Source organism: Xenopus tropicalis, chromosome 4 (assembly GCF_000004195.4).
Source record: "Xenopus tropicalis strain Nigerian chromosome 4, UCB_Xtro_10.0, whole genome shotgun sequence".
In the NCBI taxonomy this organism is placed as follows: Eukaryota; Metazoa; Chordata; class Amphibia; order Anura; family Pipidae; genus Xenopus; species Xenopus tropicalis.
In genome coordinates, this window is record NC_030680.2 from 36310640 (window position 1) to 36330371 (window position 19732).

Sequence of the window (19732 nt, forward strand, 5' to 3'; positions counted from 1 at the left end):
AACAGCTACGGGCCTGTATTTTCTATATAGCACCTTTAGGGAGTGGCCCTCGTGTATTCATACAAATATATATATATGAATATATAGGGCAGCACTGGACCCAAAATAAATCTATGAGCAAATATCTTTTAAGCATTTAACTTAAAAATGCCCCTAAACCCATCAAAAACTCACGTAAGCACCCATTTATTTGTATGTACATAGACTTATTTTTTAAATGTTCATCATATAATACATGAACTGAATTGGCAACAGGGCTTAACACAATGCAGGAGTGAAAAGGAAGCGTGACAAAGTTTTATACTTGCTTGGCAGCAGAACAGTTAAATTTTGCTTTACTCCCAGTCCCTTTCTTGGGCCCCGTTACCATAGCGACAGAATGAACTGTACTACAAAGCTGAAAATTTTAAGGTGGGCTTTCATGCTCAGGGTTGCACAAGGCATGGCACAGGCTGAATTTGGATGCTGAGAGGAGAAAGCACAGCTGTATCACTGTATTGCCCATTTTACTCTATGACTCTCTCTCATATCTTGCAATAGGATATAGGTAACCATTGTCCCCTAGCAACCATCCTGCTGTAGATCAGGCATTATCACATAGAATATATGAGAATTATCCCTAGTTGTAGCACAATTGGCCATGAGGAAAATACCTAGCTAATTGCACCATTTAGCCAGATCCCACCCTAGCTGGCCTCCTCACTGGGGCCCCTCATCAGCTCTACCGCCCGGGGGCGGGGCCGCCCAGCTTGGGAACTGGCCGCAGTGTGAGTGCAGTGTAAGGGCAGTGTGAGTGCAGGGTAAGGGCAGTGTGAGTGCAGGGTAAGGGGAGTGTGAGTGCAGGGTAAGGGGAGTGTGAGTGCAGTGTGAGTGCAGGGTAAGGGGAGTGTGAGTGCAGTGTGAGTGCAGGGTAAGGGGAGTGTGAGTGCAGTGTGAGTGCAGGGTAAGGGGAGTGTGAGTGCAGTGTGAGTGCAGGGTAAGGGCAGTGTGAGTGCAGGGTAAGGGCAGTGTGAGTGCAGGGTAAGGGCAGTGTGAGTGCAGGGTAAGGGGAGTACATTCCACAAGAGGAGGTTGATGAGTAGAAGCCTGTGGCTGCTCAGTTACACTAATGGGGTAGCCCTCACTTGCCTGTAGGAATAAACCTACCATTCCGCTCACCCAGGGACACATCCCTCCCAAGCCGTCACATTTCAGTAGAACTACATATCCCACTATGTGCCTTTAGCGCTGTATAACGGATCTCACAGTCATTACAACTCTCCTCACTTGCAATATACTGTAACGCTAAGTACAGTACAGATAGTGTGTGAGTTTTCTGCACAAGGGCTTTATTCGTGTGGTAAGCGCAATACAATCATTAGAAACTGAGGGCAGCAACGCACACACATCTGGGCTCCATCTGCCCCTAGGCCCCCTGATGACGATCCTAGCGCCACCCATAAAGTCCTGTGCGGCGCTGGATCTCGGCCCCGCCTCCGTACATGGCCTCTGCCCACAACTCCTCAGTCCTGTGCGGCGCGGCGGGCAGACCCCGCCTCTCTCTCTGCCAAACAGCATCGCCGCCTCTCAGTCCTGTGCGGCGCTTGGATATGCCTGGCCACGCCCCCTTGTTACGTCTCCGGTAAGCCCCGCCCTCCTGTGCGGTGCTGAGCGCTGTGTAAAGCTGGCCCTGTGATGTCTCAGGTCCCAATGTTCCGACGGGGGGCACAGAAAAGAAAGAAGGTAAAAGAAGCGCGGGAGGCAGTGTCCGCTGTGCAGGAGGCGACAACTGCGATAGAAGGGCATGAAGTGACAGGGGGGCCCCAAGTGGGCCCAGAAGAAGAACAAGCATCGAGGAGCGGTCTCCTGGAGCAGGAAAGCTCGGTGATTAGCATGAAGGAGGAGGCCACGGGGGGTAAGTGGCGGAGCCTATATACCAATGGGTGACACCTAGCGATGGGAATTAGCCTTTGCACAAAGAGGCGGTAGTATCAAATACATAGAGTGCGGGCTGCTTCTGCAAGCTGCCCACCAACTCAGCTACTCCTGATAGGGCGCTTCCGCTATTCCCCCGGGCTGCTCTTTATTCATCACGTGATTAATATTACCTTCTGCTCGGGGCTTACCCCCCCCCCCCCCCCATGCCACACAGGGGAGACTGGTGTGTGAGGGAAATAAATGAGGGTATATGGGGTACCTGGGGCAACTCATTAGTGGCTCACACCTGGAGGTGGGACACAAGGATTTAAATGGGACAAGCTTAGAATTGGGCCACATCTGAAATGAATGGAATTCATGGCACCAGTGGGCAGCCATTGCTGTTAGGAAAGTGGTACCTGAGAAGCAGAGGGTGGTGCTACTTTGGAGAACAGATGAGCACCTTTATGCGGGATAATGTGATGGGGGGGTGGGATAAGGGCCTCGGGGTGCAGAAACAACAGAGGAGATTTAGCTTGTTCCCTGGGGAGAAAAGGACATTTGCTAGAGGACTAGAGAGCTGCAAACTGTTTTAGGGGTTTTACTGAAGTACTTTCACCTTTATCCCATTCTTTCCAACCATTTCAATCCCTAACCTACATCATATGTCTGGAGCTATTAAGCCACACCCCATGATCCGCCCTGACCACACCAAACTCTGCCCAAGTATTCCACCCAGTTACACCCCCATTCTGCCCCCCCACTGTCTAAAATCTGGTGGCTTCCATCAGTAGGTGAGGAGCTGACATTTCTGATTCTTATTCTGATTCCAAAAGGGCAGGCGAGCCAGTCCCTGGATAAACTTTGTGCATAAGAGCAGATTTATCCACAATGGGGGGGGGGGGAGAAGGAGTCTCCTTTTTACTTTTTGTCACCAGTGGGACAATGATTTAATGATACATTAAATAAGTATTGGGTATTTACCATTATTATTTTTTTGTTGCAAAGCCAAGACATTCCGATTCACATGCACTATAAGAATATCCATCTGGCACTAAAGACATTTTCTGCAACTTTTTTGATATCTGGTCAGCCTTGCAACAGTTTTGGCCATAGGTTATAAGGGTTTTTGCCTCTCCAGACATACTGAATACTTACAGTGACTCTTGAAAGCTTATGAAGGGTTTGAATTTTCTGTATTTTTACAAACATATGATGTTTTTTGGGATGTCTTAAAATGAGTCAAAATATAATGCTTGTTCATTTATTGAGGAAAATGACCAAAGTAACTTATTTCTGGTTGGCAAAAAGATGTAAACCTTTGTTTCCAGTAACAAACTGGAGTTACCCTTCTTGGGCAGCAATAACTACAACTAAACATTTCTGATAACTGCTTATCAGTCTTGAACATCAGCTTGGAGGACTGAATCGGCAGTTTTTATAGGCTTGTGTATGGCCATCTTTAAACCATTAGACCACTGTTAGTGGGCTTCCTTGTATGAAGTGCCCGCTTCAGGCCCCCCACACTATTTCTATAGGATAAAGTGCAGGACGTAACTCATCCTTTACAAAACATTAACTGTTTCTGCTTTAACCATTGTTTTGGTAGATGGACTTGTCTTGCTGCATGACCCACTTTCTGTTGAAAGTTCACAGTCAGATACTCTTCTCATTTTTCAGTAGAATTTGCTGGTACAATTCAGAATTCATAGTTTTGTTGATAATGGCCATCAGTCCTGGTTCAGAGACCGCAAAGCAGGCCCAAACTTTGAAACTGTCATGACTATGGTTTACATATGTGATAAGGTTCTTATGGTTGAATATAGTGTTTGCTATACATGTGCTAAACTAGGGTGTGTTTACAGCAGAAGCATATTTATTACAGTGTGTAAGCCAGCATCACCAGTGATGTTGTCCATAGCAACCAATCAGCAATTAGATTTTTTTTGACAACAAAAGCAAATATCTGATTGGTTGCTATTGGCAACATCACCATTGATGTTGGCTTACACACTGTTATAAATATGCCCCTAAGTTATGTGAGGACTTAGTCGGCATTACTATAATTTTACCACACTACCCCCACAGCCCATTCTTGACCCTTCCCTGGTGTAGGATTCTTTATTCTCTTTATTTTTGTATATGCATTTGCCTTGTGGTAGTACATCTACTGCATGTATGTTGCAGGGCTGCACTGATTGCATGTTAAAGCTTGACTTTTAGACTTGTCCCTAAATTTTCAAGTGGTCTCGTAACCTTATAGTAGAAGAAACAGGCAATAAAATACACTAAAAGAAAGTCCCTATTAAAGTTAAAACGTGTTTTGGTTTTCTTACCTCACCTAAAGTCATTGCTTGGGGTTGTCTTGCTTTTTATAATTGGTTTTCTCTGCTACTTAATAGGCAAATATGGCATAGTTATAAGCCTGCCAGAGACTGTTGCAGTTGGTGATGCCTTTGATAGCTCAGTGCTAGAGCGTGGGACTGTAAAGGTTAACGGCAATCCTGAGGGTGATCTGCCACATGTAGTTTTTCCCCCCTGGCTACAAATATAATGCCACCCTGGCCCAAATAATTATGCTTGATGCCAAGGTTATTAATAGGGAGGAAAGGCGAAAATATAGGAAGGCCAGTATTTTTTTCCAGAAAAGTTAGCAACCCTATTCATTACACTAGAGATGAGAAAAGTTATTCAGCAGGCACAGATTTGCAGGGAAATTATGCTTTTCAGTTTTTTTCATGAAACCATGCCTACATTTTGTCATAAAAATTTTCACTGTGAGAAAAATGCAGCACAAAATGCATGAAAAAAAACCCTTTGAGTTCAATGCATTTTGCATTCCCCCCAAAAAAAGAAAAAATGCATATTGACTTTTGCAATTCTAATGCAAAGCAAACAGATATAATTGCTCACCAGTGCCTTAAGCTGGCCATACACGTGGCGATCCGACGATGTTTCGTACGACCATCGGTCGCACGAAACATCGTCAGATCCGCCACACACCATTCAGGGCTGAATCGGCAGGTAAGGAGGTAGAAACAATAGGATTTCTACCTCCTTCTGCCGATTCAGCTCTGAAGGGAGAATTTTGGTCAGGCGCCTTCTATGGCGCCCGATCAAAATTTTCTAACTTGGCCGATCAGGGAGCCGACCGATTTCAGCAGCTTCCTGCGATATCGGTCGGCTCGCTGACATGCCATACACGCACCGATTATCGTACGAAACGAGGTTTCGTACGATAATATCGGTGCGTGTATGGCCACCTTTACACATGTGTTTGTATCTGCATTTGTTCTGTGATGGTTTTTTTTAAGTTCGAGGTGTGAACTGATGTGAGTGTGTCCGTGGGTCTGTAACCGAGGGCATGTGAATGTGGATGTAATTGAGTTACATGATGTTATCATGTAAATAGAACACATGTAAACTCTACCATGCAGCAATTGCACCATGTGTATGAGCACTTAAGGCACACTCGGGTAGGGGATTTGCCTTTAGCGAACCCTTCTGCATTTTAATGTCCTCTTATGGAGAGTGGGAATAGGATTGCCACTAGTGATCACTGATACTGTTGTGTTTTGCCCAAAAAATCCGAAAAACCATGGAAAAATTAACCAAATGCATTGGTCATGTGTTTTTTCTCTTACCATGGGCATTTATTCCTTGTGTTTTTTTCTCATGCTATATGCATTGGAGTCAGTTGACATTTTTCGCTAATTTTTTCATGCCAAATGCATAAAATCAGTGGGTGTTCTTTTATCACTTTTTTTCCTCGCACCATATGCATTGGATTGAGCGGGCGTTTTTGTCGCATTTACTTTTGAGTGCAAAAAACATTTTTTTTCTGTCAAATAGCACAGGCCGAGACCAGCCCCTATGCTCTGATCAGCCTACCCCTGTTACATGCACATCATGCAGAGTTCTTTGTCACACCACAATTTGTTGTGTCCACTGGCCTAATAATGTCTGTGTACAAGAGAACATTGGTTGCTGGGGACTGGGGGAAATGTAAGGAAAGGTAATTGTTTGAGGCATTTTTTAATAAAACTCCCAAAATTATGGCTTAATGAGGGAACTTTCGAGGGCTCTTAAAAACAAAGATCGTGGTCATAGGAAGACAAAGCACATAAAGTGGGGAAAAGAAACATCTGGCAGTTTGACACCTTGTGGTTCATTTTTGCTGTGTTTGCACCTTGTCACAGAGCTAAAACTGCACTAGGGGACCACAGAACACTAATGGGATAATGGAATGACAGTTTGCTCAGTTTGCTTTCCAGTGTAAATGTATTGAAAATTTTTCGTGCTTCAATAGTTATTTGTAAATGTAACTTCTATTGAAAGCAACATTTGCTGAACTCCTGGTTGTTACTTTTCAAACAATGTTGCCAAGGTGAGTCTCCTCCAGCAGGTCAGGTCTGTCAGTCTGCTGGCTTGTTTTATATTGGTTCAACAGTCAGAGCCACCAGGACAGAGAATAGAAGAAGACTGGCAAACACTGCTTCTAATAGCAATTATATCTACAAATAAGTAAAAACCCATTGCAAATTTGTGATGAATGTATATTGCAAAGTTGCTTAGAATTATGTTTTCTTTTCTGAGGCAAAAAATTATATATTGATTTGACTTCTCCTTTAATCTGTTATGCTTTTCCTTTTTAACCTTAACTATATGTTTATTTTTTAGACAGCAGCTTTACAGATGTTTTGTACCCAGACCTATCTCAGTCACAAGGGGCAGGACTCTTTTCATCCTCTCGTCCTGGTTGCTGGAGTTCCCCAGATATTAGTGGAGATGGCCAGATACTTGGAGGAGGAGTAGCACCTGACCATTGTGAAGAGAGGGCTTCCAGGCCTGGGAACAGCCGCATTCCTGGGAAGGACCACCGCCGTTATTACCACAATCACTGGAGGCTTGAATACCTGATGGACTTCAATGCTCGCAGTCACAGCATGATCTGCATGGTGTGTGGAAGTTCATTAGCTACTTTGAAACTTAGCACCATCAAACGTCATATTCTGCAGAAACACCCCTATTCCCTAAACTGGACATCCAGTGAAAAAGAGGTCATTATTGGCAGCTGGGATGCACACCTTTCTGTGGATGCTCAAACGCTGACAACTGCAGGTAATAAACCATGACTTTCCATTATTATTGGGCTTAAGGCACAGATTTTTCTCCACTTTTGAAAAAAAAAAATGGCAACATAGAAATGGGCGATGTGTCCTGACCAACATCTGCAGTAACAGATGTGTCCTATTCCTTTCTGTCACTTTTTATATGCAGGCCGCCCACCTATTGTCCTGCGTTTTTACACCGGTAAAGAAAATGCCATGTGTTCCATAGGGCTTGCCCAGGTTTACTGCAGACCCCTGTTCCTTGCCTTTGGTTTCTTCCATTTTCTATACCCTCAGCTATTATTTGTCTCACTTTATCTGACTCCTCAACTGATGGATGTGTGCAATAACTTAAAGCTTTTATTTGCTTCCTCATCTCCAACTGCAGTTTGGTTCCCCTCACAGTCACTGGGTGACTCCTCTCTACCTACTGTTTCCTGTAGTCATTTCCCCTCCAAGCCTTAGTATGCATCTTAGTATGCACTATTTCAGCTTTCAGGTGTATAGTTAAAGACCACCTCATATTTCCCACCCTCAGACCACTCCTGCTCTCATATGATGTTTACAATTGAAGGGGTGGTTGACCTTTAAGTTATGCTTTAGTTTATTATATTATATCCTGTTCATAACTACTTTTTAATTGGTTTTTATGTTTTATAGTTTTTGCAGTATTTGCTTTTTTATGCCTCTTTGTAGCTTTTAAATGAGAATAACTAACCCTGGCATCTAAAAAGCTAAAAGTTTGTAAGACTATTGTAACTTTTTACTTATCAGGCCTTCTGTTATTTATATTCCAGTTTCATAGCACTGCATTGGACCATATCTACCAGCTGCTGAAATTTCAAACTGTAAAGCTGCTAAATAAATTAAAAAAAAAAAAAAATGGAAACCAGTTGTAAATTGTCTCAGAATGTTACTGTCTCCATCATGCTAAAAGTCAATTTAAAGGTGAACTGCTCTATTCATTTTTAGAGCGCTAAGAAAATTTGTAGTTTATTTATTTTTGCTTTTGTTTTGCAGCTCTTCAGTCTGGAGTTTAGGGGCTCGTTTATAAAGCATTGAAGTTTGAAAAATTAGACATTTTTGCAACTTTGAAAATGTTTCCCTCTGGTACAACCTCAACAGAAGTTTGAACTTTTTTAAATTTGTTTTTGCCCAATTTATAAGCAACTTCTACATCTGCTAATATAATGGTGACCTTTTCCACTAGCATAGACCTGGCGAAATCTCTTTATTTCCTATGGGAGGATGAAGAACTTCTGCATGGCGAAGTGAGAGAAGAAGTCATCAATATTTGAATGCCCACTGAGAATCTAATCAAAGTATTTGAAATGCGTTGGAATCAGACTGAATTTTAGACAGTTCAGCCACAAGAAACAGAAACAAATTGCAGATTGTCTTGAATAACAGTGTGTTTGTCATAATACAACTGAATGCTAATATCCTTAGATTTTGTTGCATAAACTGACCCTCACACAAGCCTGTTTGAGGTATCTGCTTATCAAGTCTGCTCTTTTCTTGCAGAGGACCCTGGCATCCCCATTCCTAAGAAAAGGCGACGACGCCTCCCCCCTGTTAGTAAAGGAACCTGGCGGCCCTTAGCGGGACCTGAAATTATACAACCTTCTTCACCGGACACTAGCCATTTAGAGCAGTATTTAAATGAGTCACTTCAGCAGTGGTTCAGAGTTGAATTTCTCATGGATTATGATTGTCAGGGCAACCAGCTTCACTGCATGATGTGTGCTACAGTCCTACCCAGCCTTAACCTGGCTGACATAAAAAACCACATACTGCAAACACACCCTACATCCTTACAACTTACTCCTACTCAGAAAAGTGTGATCCTTGAAGCTTGGGCAAATCGTGGAGAGAACATAGAGGAAGAGGTGGAAGATGAATTAGAAGAAGATGATGATGAGGAGGAGGAGGAGGATGAGGAAGATGATGATTTGGAAAAAAGAGACATTGAGGAAAGTAATGAATTTGTCAAGGAACCTAATGTGGTTGTTAATGATGACAAGGATATTTCAGAAGGGCTTGAAAAACAAAACAGTGCTTCTACATTTGAGGTAATGGAAGAGGATGTTTCCAGTGATAATGAGTCCCAAACGGAGAAAGATCAGCTTAAGCTGAGTAGTGTACCACGGCTGGAGCAGGAGAAGCTTAAGGAGATAAATGATCAAAGACTAGAATGTGATAAACAAAAGACAAGAAAATCTCGACACCCAACAGATGAAAAGCAAGAAGCGCCAGGGCCAGAAGAAGAGGCCATAAAATCAGGAAAGTCTCCACTATTGGAAGGAAAGCACTTAAACAAGAAAGAGGCTCAGTTATGGGACAGTAAAGACACTAAGCCAAGACCTGCTCTTGAGTCAGACAATGCAAAGCATAAGGAGGACCAGAAGAGACAGGAAGAGCCTTTAAATAAATTCCATAAGTCATTAAAGGTGCAAAAGAAAAGTGAAGATCCCCCAAGTGAGGATGACACAATTGCTGAAGCAGATCAGCTACAGGGAAGAAATCTGCAAAAAGATACTTCACAGGCAATAGAGGAGGGACATGGAACAGAACTGAATAAAGGGAAGGTGCAAACAACAGTGCGGGCTCAGATAACAGTGGATGATGGAAAGAAGCTGCTCTTGGATGCAAAAAACAAACAGACAGTACAAACGCAGCATATGGATCTCAACGGAAAGGCAGTTCTGGGCATTGGGCTGCCTGTTCTAAAAGGTGAGGCTTCTTAATTGAGAAAATGGGTGGAGAGGAAGATTTATATAGTGAAATACCACTGTGCACTGGTTTATGGTGTGCAGTGTTTCTAGGCATGGCAGGCCTGCCTAGAATGTAATAGGAGAAGGAGTTAGTTCACTGACTGTAGTGTGGGCACAGTATAAGCACAATATAGTACAGGTATGGGATCCCTTATCCGGAAACCCGTTATCCATAGACTCCATTTTTATCAAATAATTCAGAATTTTCAAACTGATTTTCTATTTCTCTGTAGTAATAAAACAGTACCTTGTAATTGATCCCAACTAAGGTATAATTAACCCTTATTGGATGCAAAACAAACTTATTGGGTTTATATAATGCTTTATTAAGTTTTTAGTAGACTTAAGGTATGGAGATCAAAATTACAGAAAGACACCTTATCCGGAATACCCTTGGTCCCGAACATTCTGGATAATGGGTCCTATACATGGGTCCTATACCTGTTTTCTTTTTTTTTTTGGCTCCCTCATTCCCCCTCATAGGCTTAATTAGCAGGAGCCCCGTATTCCACCCACAGAGATGGTGGAGAACTTATAGGGTTTGGATGGCCTGACAAATTAAATAACCTGTTCTCAGCTTTAGGTTTATGGACACAAAATACTGATATGTTAGCAAAACACCCTTGACTATAAGCCCTTACATGAGTGGAAAGATAAAGAAGAGATGGGAGGAGAAATTTAACATTGAAAAGCACGGGTAAGACCCATGTAGACTGTAAACAAAAGTTATATAGATCTATAGACAGCATAATGTGTTTTTTTTTTCTTCCTACTAATTCCCAGTGGACTCTCAAACACCACTCATCATTGCTCGTGTATCTGTCATACCAGATTCCTCCGTTATTCATCCCTTGAAACCTTGCCTCATGAAGCCTTGGAAGTCATCAACCCTTCAGCCTATTATGCCTGCCCCAGTCCAGCCCATCATACCCTCCGCGGTCCAGCCCATCATACCCTCCCTGGTCCAGCCCATCATGCCTGCCCCAGTCCAGCCCGTCATACCCTCACTGGTCCAGCCCATCATGCCTGCCCCAGTCCAGCCCATCATGCCCATGGCATCCTCTGCCCAGCCCTTAATGCCTACTTTGTCTGCAACATCTGAACTGGCCAAATCCTGGAGAGCAATCGCTCCCAAAGTTTCTGCAGCAGATTCAACTCTTCTTAAACCACCTTCTGCTGATGTTACCCGTTGGCCCCTTGGAATTGACCCCATGCTTTGGGAGGTTTGCCTTTGGAGGGAGAACAAGGACAACAGCCAGTATGGTGCCTATCAGCACCACTGGCATTCAGATTTCTTGATGGATTACAATGGGCTGCGGGGCAGTGTTGTATGCATGTACTGCTGCTCATCCCTCACTGTTTTGAAAGAGAGTAGCATCAAACGGCACATCATACAGAAACATCCACACACAGGGAACTTTACAACTGAAGAGAAAAATGCTGTTATCCACGAGTGGGAGACACGGGTGGCTGAAGTGAGAAAGATGGTGCCTGAACTACAGAAAGAAGCAACCGGAGGTAAGGGAAATGGTCTTAACTTCCCTGTTATCTTTAGCCTGCTTCTTCATATTTTAAAATTGTTTGATACAGTATTTAAAAAATAATTTTTCTTATTTATAAAGAATTTATAAGTAACCTACAAACTGCTCAGTAAAACACAGGCATAGATTATTCTGCACAGCACAAGGAACTTTGTATATATGCATTGATATTACTATGAATGGGAGCCACCATCCTTAAAGGGGAAGGAAAGGTAAAAACCAAGTAAGCTTAAAGGAACAGTAACACCAAAAAATGAAAGTGTATAAAAGTAATTACAATATAATGTACTGTTGCCCTGCATTGCTACAACTGGTGTGTTTGCCTCAGAAAGACTACTATAGTTTATATAAGTTAGCTGCTGTGTAGCCATGGGGGCAGCCATTCAAAGGAGAAAAGGCACAGGTTACTTAGCAGATAACAGATAAACCCCCATTATATGGGGCTTATCTACTAGTTATCTGCTATGTAACCTGTGCCTTTTCTCCTTTTTCCAGCTTGAATGGCTGCCCCCATGGCTACACAGCAGCTTATTTATATAGTAGATTTTCTGTAGTAAAAACACCATTTTTTTGCAAAGCAACAGCACATATTTTAATTACTTTAAAACACTTTAATTTTTTGATGTTACTGTTCCTTTAATCAGAAAGGTCTATGTAAATACAGCCATAAGCACTCAAAGAAACGCTGCACTGACTTCTCTGTCAAAAGATACAGGATTTCTTGTCTGTTTGTTTTCCTGTGCCAGAGACTCGCAGCTCTCTCCTCTCTCCCCTCTCCTGCTCCCCCCCCCAAAGAATGGCAAGAACTCCCCCCCTTAGGAATGTGTGATCTGAGCCAGTTAGCAGGAAGCTTCCTTTATTAGCCTTTCCTTCTACTTTAAAGTGATACGCTAAAAAAATACTCTTCAAAATATTAATGTACATTAAAAGGTCATGTTGATTTTTCACTGCTAGGGCTTTTGTAACTAATTGTTACTTGATTGCCTGACTGTTTTGCCAACCTGACTGTCCCATCTCAATGTTATGTAGATCTAAGACAAAAGGTTTCATTCCTAGTGTAAGTATCTTTTTAAATACCAAGAAAGCAGTGGTCCTTAGGGGGACAGATAACTGTAAAAAATAGTTAAGCCCTTGCTTTGCTTTACCTGTGGGTAACTTTTAAAAGAATAATCTGTAAGACAATAAATTAGTATTGTTTAACACAACAAAAAAAAGGGGGGATAGGGTATAAATGCATGCAAAACATTTTAATTTCAGTGTTATTTTTCTTATTTATATAATAAAATGTCTTATTTGTGCCTACATGTGTGATTCAATAGGAGTTAGGATGTACTTTAATTTAAATAGCTTAGGGCAGGTGGTAAAGCCATGGCCCCAATGCGGGTTGTGCTTCCTGCCACTTCCTACCATGTACCTCCCAATAACGTGTGCGGTAGGGGCAGGAGGGGACAGCTTATGTTCCCTCCTTGCCCCTTAACAAGACAGCACTGACTAATGTAGTCATACTGTATTACTGAGAAGAGCCATATGTCTATGCAAAATGGAGTGCAGAGGCCTAAAACTATTACACAATGCAGGATGTAGCCTGTAAAGTACAAAAAAAAATGTTTGCACTCCATTCTACATTGTAAATGAGGCCTGATATTGTACCAAGAGATTTGGACAACCCACACCAGCCACACAAGAAACCTAAAAATTTCAACAAAGTGATGTATATAACGATTGTATAAATGTGTTTTATATATATTAAATACATATACAATGAAAATGCTGAAACTGAGAATATACATATATTCAAGCTTTCCAGACAAATAATATATATTCTAAGTGCATTTTGGCAACCCTCTTTATTTTAAAGTGTTTAAGATATCTGTGGATTGGCAGATTTTTGCTGCCAATTCAGCCTCTTTATATCGAGTCGGCAGAATATCCTCGTGTGTACGGGCCCTCCCCATTATGTTTGAAAACAGGGCACGCTGTGTAATCCAATCATTGGCCCTAGGGCAAACAATCATATTGGCCCTGCACTTGGGTGACCAAATCAGGCTCAGTTCCACTCAACACCAACATGAGCCTCCAAAAACATATAGTCTCTGGTCTAATCCACCAGTATTAACAAATACATGGATACTCTAATGTATGGGGTCCCTAACCTTTCTTACCTGTGAGACATATTCAACTGTAAAAATATTTGGGTAACACAAGAATAAGACATTTGAGGGTTTTTTTTTTCCTATAATAAAGATAAAGCACTTATTTCTTTTAATATTATGGTGACTGTGGGGTGAGTGGAGTCATTTGCCTGATACTGACAATATCAGGGAGAGCTGCCATATTGAACTGCAAATATATATTTCAATTTTACAAAGCAGGGTGGAAACTGTTACTGTTGACACTGGCTTAGTTAATTTTAATCATATAAGCCTTCTTTTTTTATTTCCTATGCACCCTTGATTTTTATTTCTCAATCACACCTCTCCTATTGGTTGACTGATTCATTTATTTCTCTGCTTCCACTTTACACAGATTCAGACACCATTCAGGATGGTGTCATAGTGGCAAATGGTGACCTTGTTGAAGAGGCCGAAGATGAGAAAAGCACTACGACAAATGCGCAGACCACAGAGGGTCGTGGAGCCTCATGGGATTTTGCCTTTGGAAGAGTCCAAGGAGTGACAAATGATCCTCGTACTTATCAGCATGAGCGCTGGAAGCTGGAGTATCTGATGGATTACACGCCACAAAAGGATGGATTGATCTGTATGGTGTGTGGGGTTATTTTAATGAATCCCAAAATTAGTTCTGTTAAGATGCACATCCAGCAGAAGCACCCAGATACCACCTACTTTAGTGACCAAGAGAAGACCGTGGTCATGGAGGAGTGGGAACAAAAAATGGCTGCAGGCCACAAGAAGATAGTCCACCAAGATGGAGGAGATGAAATCTATATTGAAATCAATGGTAAGGGAGACTGTGTGAAGTAACTGGACTTACACTTAAGCTTCTTTTTCTCCATGCTGCTGTGTGGTGGTACAAGGGACAAAATATGTATGGCTTGCTGTGAAGTGAGCCAAGCGTTTTACAATCCCTTTGAATATTGTGATCTGGAGCTATGGACAAATTTGTATCCTTTTGGTTTTTTTCTCTGCTGTGGAATGGACAGTTGTGGTATTAGTTGGTTACCAAGGACTATCTAATGGATTGTGCACCCTTGCCCTCCCAAAAGTCTGACACTGCTGATCTCTTGCCCTCTCCAAAAGCCTGAGACCATCGCTCTCCATCCCACTCAAAGTCTTGATTTCATCGCTCTCTGCCCTCTCCGAAAGCCTGATCCTGCCACTCTCCTGCCCTCTCTGAACGCCTCATTCTGACGCTCTTCTGCCCTTTTTGAAAGCTTGATACAGTTGCTCTCCTGCCCTCTCTCTCCAAAAGCCTGATAACGCCGCTTGTCTCTCAAAGCCTGATAACCGCCGCTTTCTCTGCCCTGTTTAAAAAGCTTGATATTACCCTCAAAATCCTGCTTTTGCCGCATCCCTGACACGGCCCACTTGGGTACATATCACTCAATACTCTTGCCATTCTTGTAAGCCTAGTATTTGCTGCAGTGCACACACTCCTGGTAAGCCTGATCTCCTGCCCAACTACTCTCATTAAATGCTTGTACCTCAGCAAAATACTGCCTTATATTTTTTTGACATTTGCCCGATTTAAACCCTACTACCTAATATCACCACTTTCTATGTGCACCCAGAAAAACTTCCCCTATGCCCTCCAAGTCCTACTGCTAATTTTGCCATGCCCCTTCAACCTTTATCTCCACCCTTGATGCTGGTATTGGCCAGGGAATGTCCAGTGTAACCAACCAGTACCACACGTGCTTTTAAACATATTCTTATTAATTGATTTATGGGGGTTTTAAAGGCAGGTTGTATAATTGTAATAGGTGATTGATATACATAGGAGGATGACTAAGCAAGCCTTAGGAAAACCCCAAAATAGCGTATTCAGTAAATCAGAAAGGTAGATCTTATTTACCTTCTGTTTTTATTATTCTGATACACTTTTTTTTTAATCTCTTTACAGAAGAGTCATCATTATCTGCAAACAATGGATTAAATGCTGAAATCTGTAACCCTCAATCAAAAATGATCACCCCATCTGTTTCCAAACCTGCATCCTCAGCGCCATCCCTCCCCCCACCTTGTAACAGTGCTAAGCGCAACTACCAGGTCCGCTGGCGTACAGAATTCATGATGGACTACGACTGTCGTCGTCAGGGTCTTATCTGCATGGTGTGCGGGGGCACCTTGGCCACCCTGAAAGTCAGCACTATTAAGCGTCACATTGTTCAGGTGCATCCTTATTCAGTGGACTTCACAGCTGAGGAAAGGCAAAGGATTCTAGAGGCGTACAGTGAGATGGCCCTGCATTACATACACTCTGAGGAATGCTTTAAACAGCAGCCACAGGATGAGCTAAAAAAGGGCAGGAGGAAGAACATAGAGTAAAACAAGAGACCCTATTGGACATAACAGTTTTTTTTTGTGTGTGTGGCAGGTTGTTCTGAAGAAAGAGGATTACATAGACTCTGCTGGTTTCCACTCTTCTTTTTTTTATCACTCATTGTGAAGATTGCCTTATGTAGTGCGGCAATTATTTCTCTTTATGTTTTCAGACAGAGACTTGTGTTGTGGCTCATTTGGCTCCTTCCTGTCAGACACTGACTGTCCAAGAAATTTCATTTAACAAATCTGCAGAGCTCCCTTGTTGCTGCTTCCTACAATATGCATAACCATGCTCCTCTCCTTTCATCATGCTCTGCTGAGACGCATCCAAAAATAAGCTCCTTTTGTTTAACAGAAGTAAAGGGATCATCTCAAAAATATAATTTTTTGTTAACGAACAAAAGTTTATTTAAAAAAAAAATTTTTTTTTTTGTGTTCCCTGCTTCAGAATGCTCCGAGGAGCACTTTTGAGTGAAGAACCCCCTGCAAAAAAAGGAAGCCAATGAATATTCCTATTATTAATTTATTAACATGTTTAGAGTCAGAGCGGTCTCCACTGTAAATCTTGTTTGTTTCCCATCATGTTGTACAGGCTAGAGGATGTGATTAGGGGAGTATTGGTTCTCTGATGGCAAAACGTTTACTGGGTAACATTATGTACAAAGGATTCCCTTGCAAAACATTATTTTTACTGGTTTTTTTTTCTCAGTATAAAACAAATTTTGAACAGAAATGGCATCTCAATGAAAGTGATTTCATTTCGGAATTCAGGTGAAACACATGTTCACAAATATTATTAGCAAGGTCTCCTGTATGTAAACGGACATCATCGTCAGATGGAATCAAGGAGGCAGATTTATACATTATACATTTGCTTGAATGTTGAAAACACACCTTCAGTTGACTGTTACAGAAGCTCATCAGGTATTAGCTGTCAATTTTTTTTATTTTGATCTTTCAAGATTTTTCTCAATTGCTAAAATCTAGAAAATTAGAAAAAACTTTGTAAATATTCTATTTCACCATAATTTTATCGAATCAAGGAAAATTGCATTTTTTTAAAGAAAATGTTTAAAACTTTTGTAAAAGTTTGAAAATGACAAAAATGTAGCTTTAACATCTATACCTGGTATATATTCCTGGAAAGGAAGCAAAGAGTATATCTCTAGGTCAGTCGGTGCACCCACCCACAACCGCGCTGAGTGATCCAATGGAGTGACATCAGCAGGAGGCGCAGGCAACAATTGGCTACTTCCTTCCTTTTCTTGTGCTGTTCATGAATCCTATGGGCTGATGCAATTCAGCCAATCGCCTGCACATCCCTGTTCTGCTTGTGACAAGTTTTCTATTGCCAGGCTACCCCCCGGAGTGGAGAGCTAAAGATATATTCAGTGTTACTTCCGCAGCTAGATAAGATATAGTACAAAACGTTGCATTTTTATTAATGAAACCAAATTGTAAATTGGCACATCTATTAATTTATTTTTTAAGCATCTGCTTAATATTAAACAGGCCCTTTAGCCTCTTTGTGAGATTCCTAGGAATATTGGAAGAGTCAGTCTTACTTCAGCGTAAGAGGTCCCTTACCAAATGTTAGGACACAACCATAAAGGAATATTTTTCTTGCCGCAAAATGATTTATTTTTTATCACTACATGCCCTTAAAGAGACACCGACACCAGAAATGAAACCTTTTTACCTTTCATAACAATATCTTTGCATGCATTTTATAATTTTGCCATAAAAGTATTTGCCAGATGCTTTTACATTACTTACCTGATCCCCCCATGTTCCTTTATGAGGGGGCGGCCATATTTGTGCATCAGGAGTCCGTTAGCATTAGAAGCTATAACTGGTTGAAAAGGGACAGTCAGGTTGGCAAAACAGTCAGGTTTAGGAACTTCAAGTAACAATTACTTACTGAAGCAGCAAAAACTGATCAATGTGACCTATAGGCAACTTTTTATGTAGATTCACATTTTAAAAAGTAGTGTTTTCATGTCAGTATCACTTTAAAGTCACAGGCAGCATCATCCAAGGTCATGTTTACAGTAGCAGTGGGTAGCTTTTTGCAAGGCAGCATTTAGAATTCCACCTATTGCTGCCAGCACTGTAGGGGAATAGCAAGCTATACCTGCATCTGTTAAGGTTGCCATGCACGGGCAATAGCCTGAGTTGGCAGCTTATTGGCCCGCGTATGGGGCTCTTAGATAGGCGTAACCAACTGATATCTTTCTAGAAGTCATCCAGATGTCAATTAGGCAAGTTTAAAAATCCTGTTCCTCACCCCTGCATACATCCTGGGAATGTGAATCAATCGTTTGGCCCTTGAGTGAATCGGCTGTAGCAATCCAGTTATTTCATTTCCCCAAGATTAGATCAAACTTTAGTCAAGTTGGCATATTTGCCAAGATTAGCTAAGCAGGAAGTGAAAAATAGCAGAATGGCACTTTTTGATCTATTGGGTGATGTCACTTTAATAAACCCCCCCCTTTTTTTTTTTTTTTATAAAAGTGGCATGACATTATTATATTAATGCATGTTGGAGTAGCCACTGTGGCGATAAAAAATCTTTCAGAAAGAATTTTATATGTTCTGGTAAGCATTTGAATGCTTTTTTAAGTAGCACCTATGTATATAACGCAAATAAAGGCTTTGTACTGCATATTATACTGCCCTATAAAAGGTCAGATTTTCTATAAGGACACGTACCATTATACTGACTGATAGAAGGTCAGATTAGCTATAAGGACACATACCATTTGTAACTTCTGTCTGACCCCCCTTCCCATCATGTTTTTGTACAGATTTCATTTCAGAAGTTAAGGATGTTGTACCAATGTTAAGGTAGAGAAAACAGAAACAGATTTTTATATGAATAATTTGGAAATTTAGCCACTGTAATTTTTTTCCATCAATGTTTTCTATTTAATTTTTCTAAATACATTGGTTTTACAGAAGGCTGAGCCTATGCATGTGGCTAATGGTTTGGGCTCATCGCCGCTGTCTGCAGTAAGGAGTGCTCTGTCTGTGCAGCCACTGTTTCCTGGTTTTATCAACCAAATAAGCAGTTAAATTCAGGGGACTTGACCTTGAATGATGAAGAAAGGATCACCCCAGTGATTAAAATTGCTCTCCTGAGCCCCCTGGCCGGTGCTCCTGTTTACTGAAAGCTGTAGGAGCACAGTATCACAATCTTCTTATTCTCGCTGCAGCCCTGGGTGGGTCATATGCACAGTAGACTGAGAAGACAGCTTTTTGCTTATAAAGAGTTTCCAGAGAAAAAGAACCAATTATAAGGCTGATGCCAGATGTGGCGTAGGGCTGATATTTTCGGCAAGCGGAAAAACTTTTGGCGAAAATACATCCCTACGCCTGCTACTTGTGCCTGCACCCGAATGAATGAGATACGCTCGCGTTTCTATGCGTATATCGGCTACTTGTGCCTGCACCCGAGCGTATCTCATTCATTCGGGTGCAGGCACAAGTAGCAGGCGTAGGGCTGTATTTTCGCCAAAAGTTTTTCCGCTTGCCAAAAATATCAGCCCTACGCCACATCTGGCATCAGCCTAAGGGCTGGGGGTGCCTAAAATTTAAGCAGATATTCCAATTCCCACCTCCAAATGTTTGGCCCACATTGTAAAGGAAAACATTAGTTAAACCTTTATAAAGCTGCCTCTGTACCTCCAGATATCACCAAACAAGCAGAGCTTTGCCCTTAAATCAGATCTGATTCGATTATCGTGCTCTGGGCCTAATGGAGACCACGTACCTTCAACAAGGATTTGTGGTAAGTTTTCAACTCTTGTCAGTTCTCCACCAAATACAGTGGAGGAAATAATTATTTGACCCCTCACTGATTTTGTAAGTTTGTTCAATGACAAAGAAATGAAAAGTCTCACAAC

At 41.7% G+C, this 19732-nt stretch overlaps 1 protein-coding gene and 1 long non-coding RNA gene across 3 annotated transcripts; one reads left to right on the forward strand and one right to left on the reverse strand.

Annotated features, from left to right (window-relative positions):
* The first annotated feature begins 1429 nt into the window (after positions 1-1429).
* On the forward strand, positions 1430-16560 carry c11orf95 (chromosome 11 open reading frame 95). 2 transcript variants are annotated; one of them, XM_004919174.4, is made up of 6 exons: positions 1430-1894; positions 6577-7017; positions 8532-9740; positions 10613-11299; positions 13849-14283; positions 15406-16011. In XM_004919174.4, exons 1-6 carry the CDS (start codon positions 1675-1677, stop codon positions 15828-15830), a joined length of 3417 nt encoding a protein of 1138 aa, XP_004919231.1. In that variant the 5' UTR covers positions 1430-1674; the 3' UTR covers positions 15831-16011. The 2 variants fall into 2 exon arrangements, with proteins under 2 accessions (XP_004919231.1, XP_002941790.3); XM_002941744.5 differs by having other exon boundaries at positions 1431-1894; positions 10565-11299; positions 15406-16560.
* LOC105945466 lies at positions 16494-19177 on the reverse strand. The gene is made up of 2 exons (XR_001169030.3): positions 16954-19177; positions 16494-16810 (listed from the first exon to the last, which is right to left on the reverse strand). It is a non-coding gene; the product is annotated as an uncharacterized LOC105945466 (long non-coding RNA).
* Positions 19178-19732: the final 555 nt, after the last annotated feature.

What these genes read in the sequence shown, in the direction of transcription:
- c11orf95 (XM_002941744.5), top strand. Translation starts at nt 1,675, where the DNA reads ATGTCTCAGGTCCCAATGTTCCGACGGGGGGCACAGAAAAGAAAGAAG. An exon ending in TCAAACGCTGACAACTGCAG is followed by an intron (nt 7,018 to 8,531) that starts GTAATAAACCAT and finishes CTTTTCTTGCAG; the next exon opens with AGGACCCTGGCATCCCCATT. An exon ending in ACAGAAAGAAGCAACCGGAG is followed by an intron (nt 11,300 to 13,848) that starts GTAAGGGAAATG and finishes CACTTTACACAG; the next exon opens with ATTCAGACACCATTCAGGAT.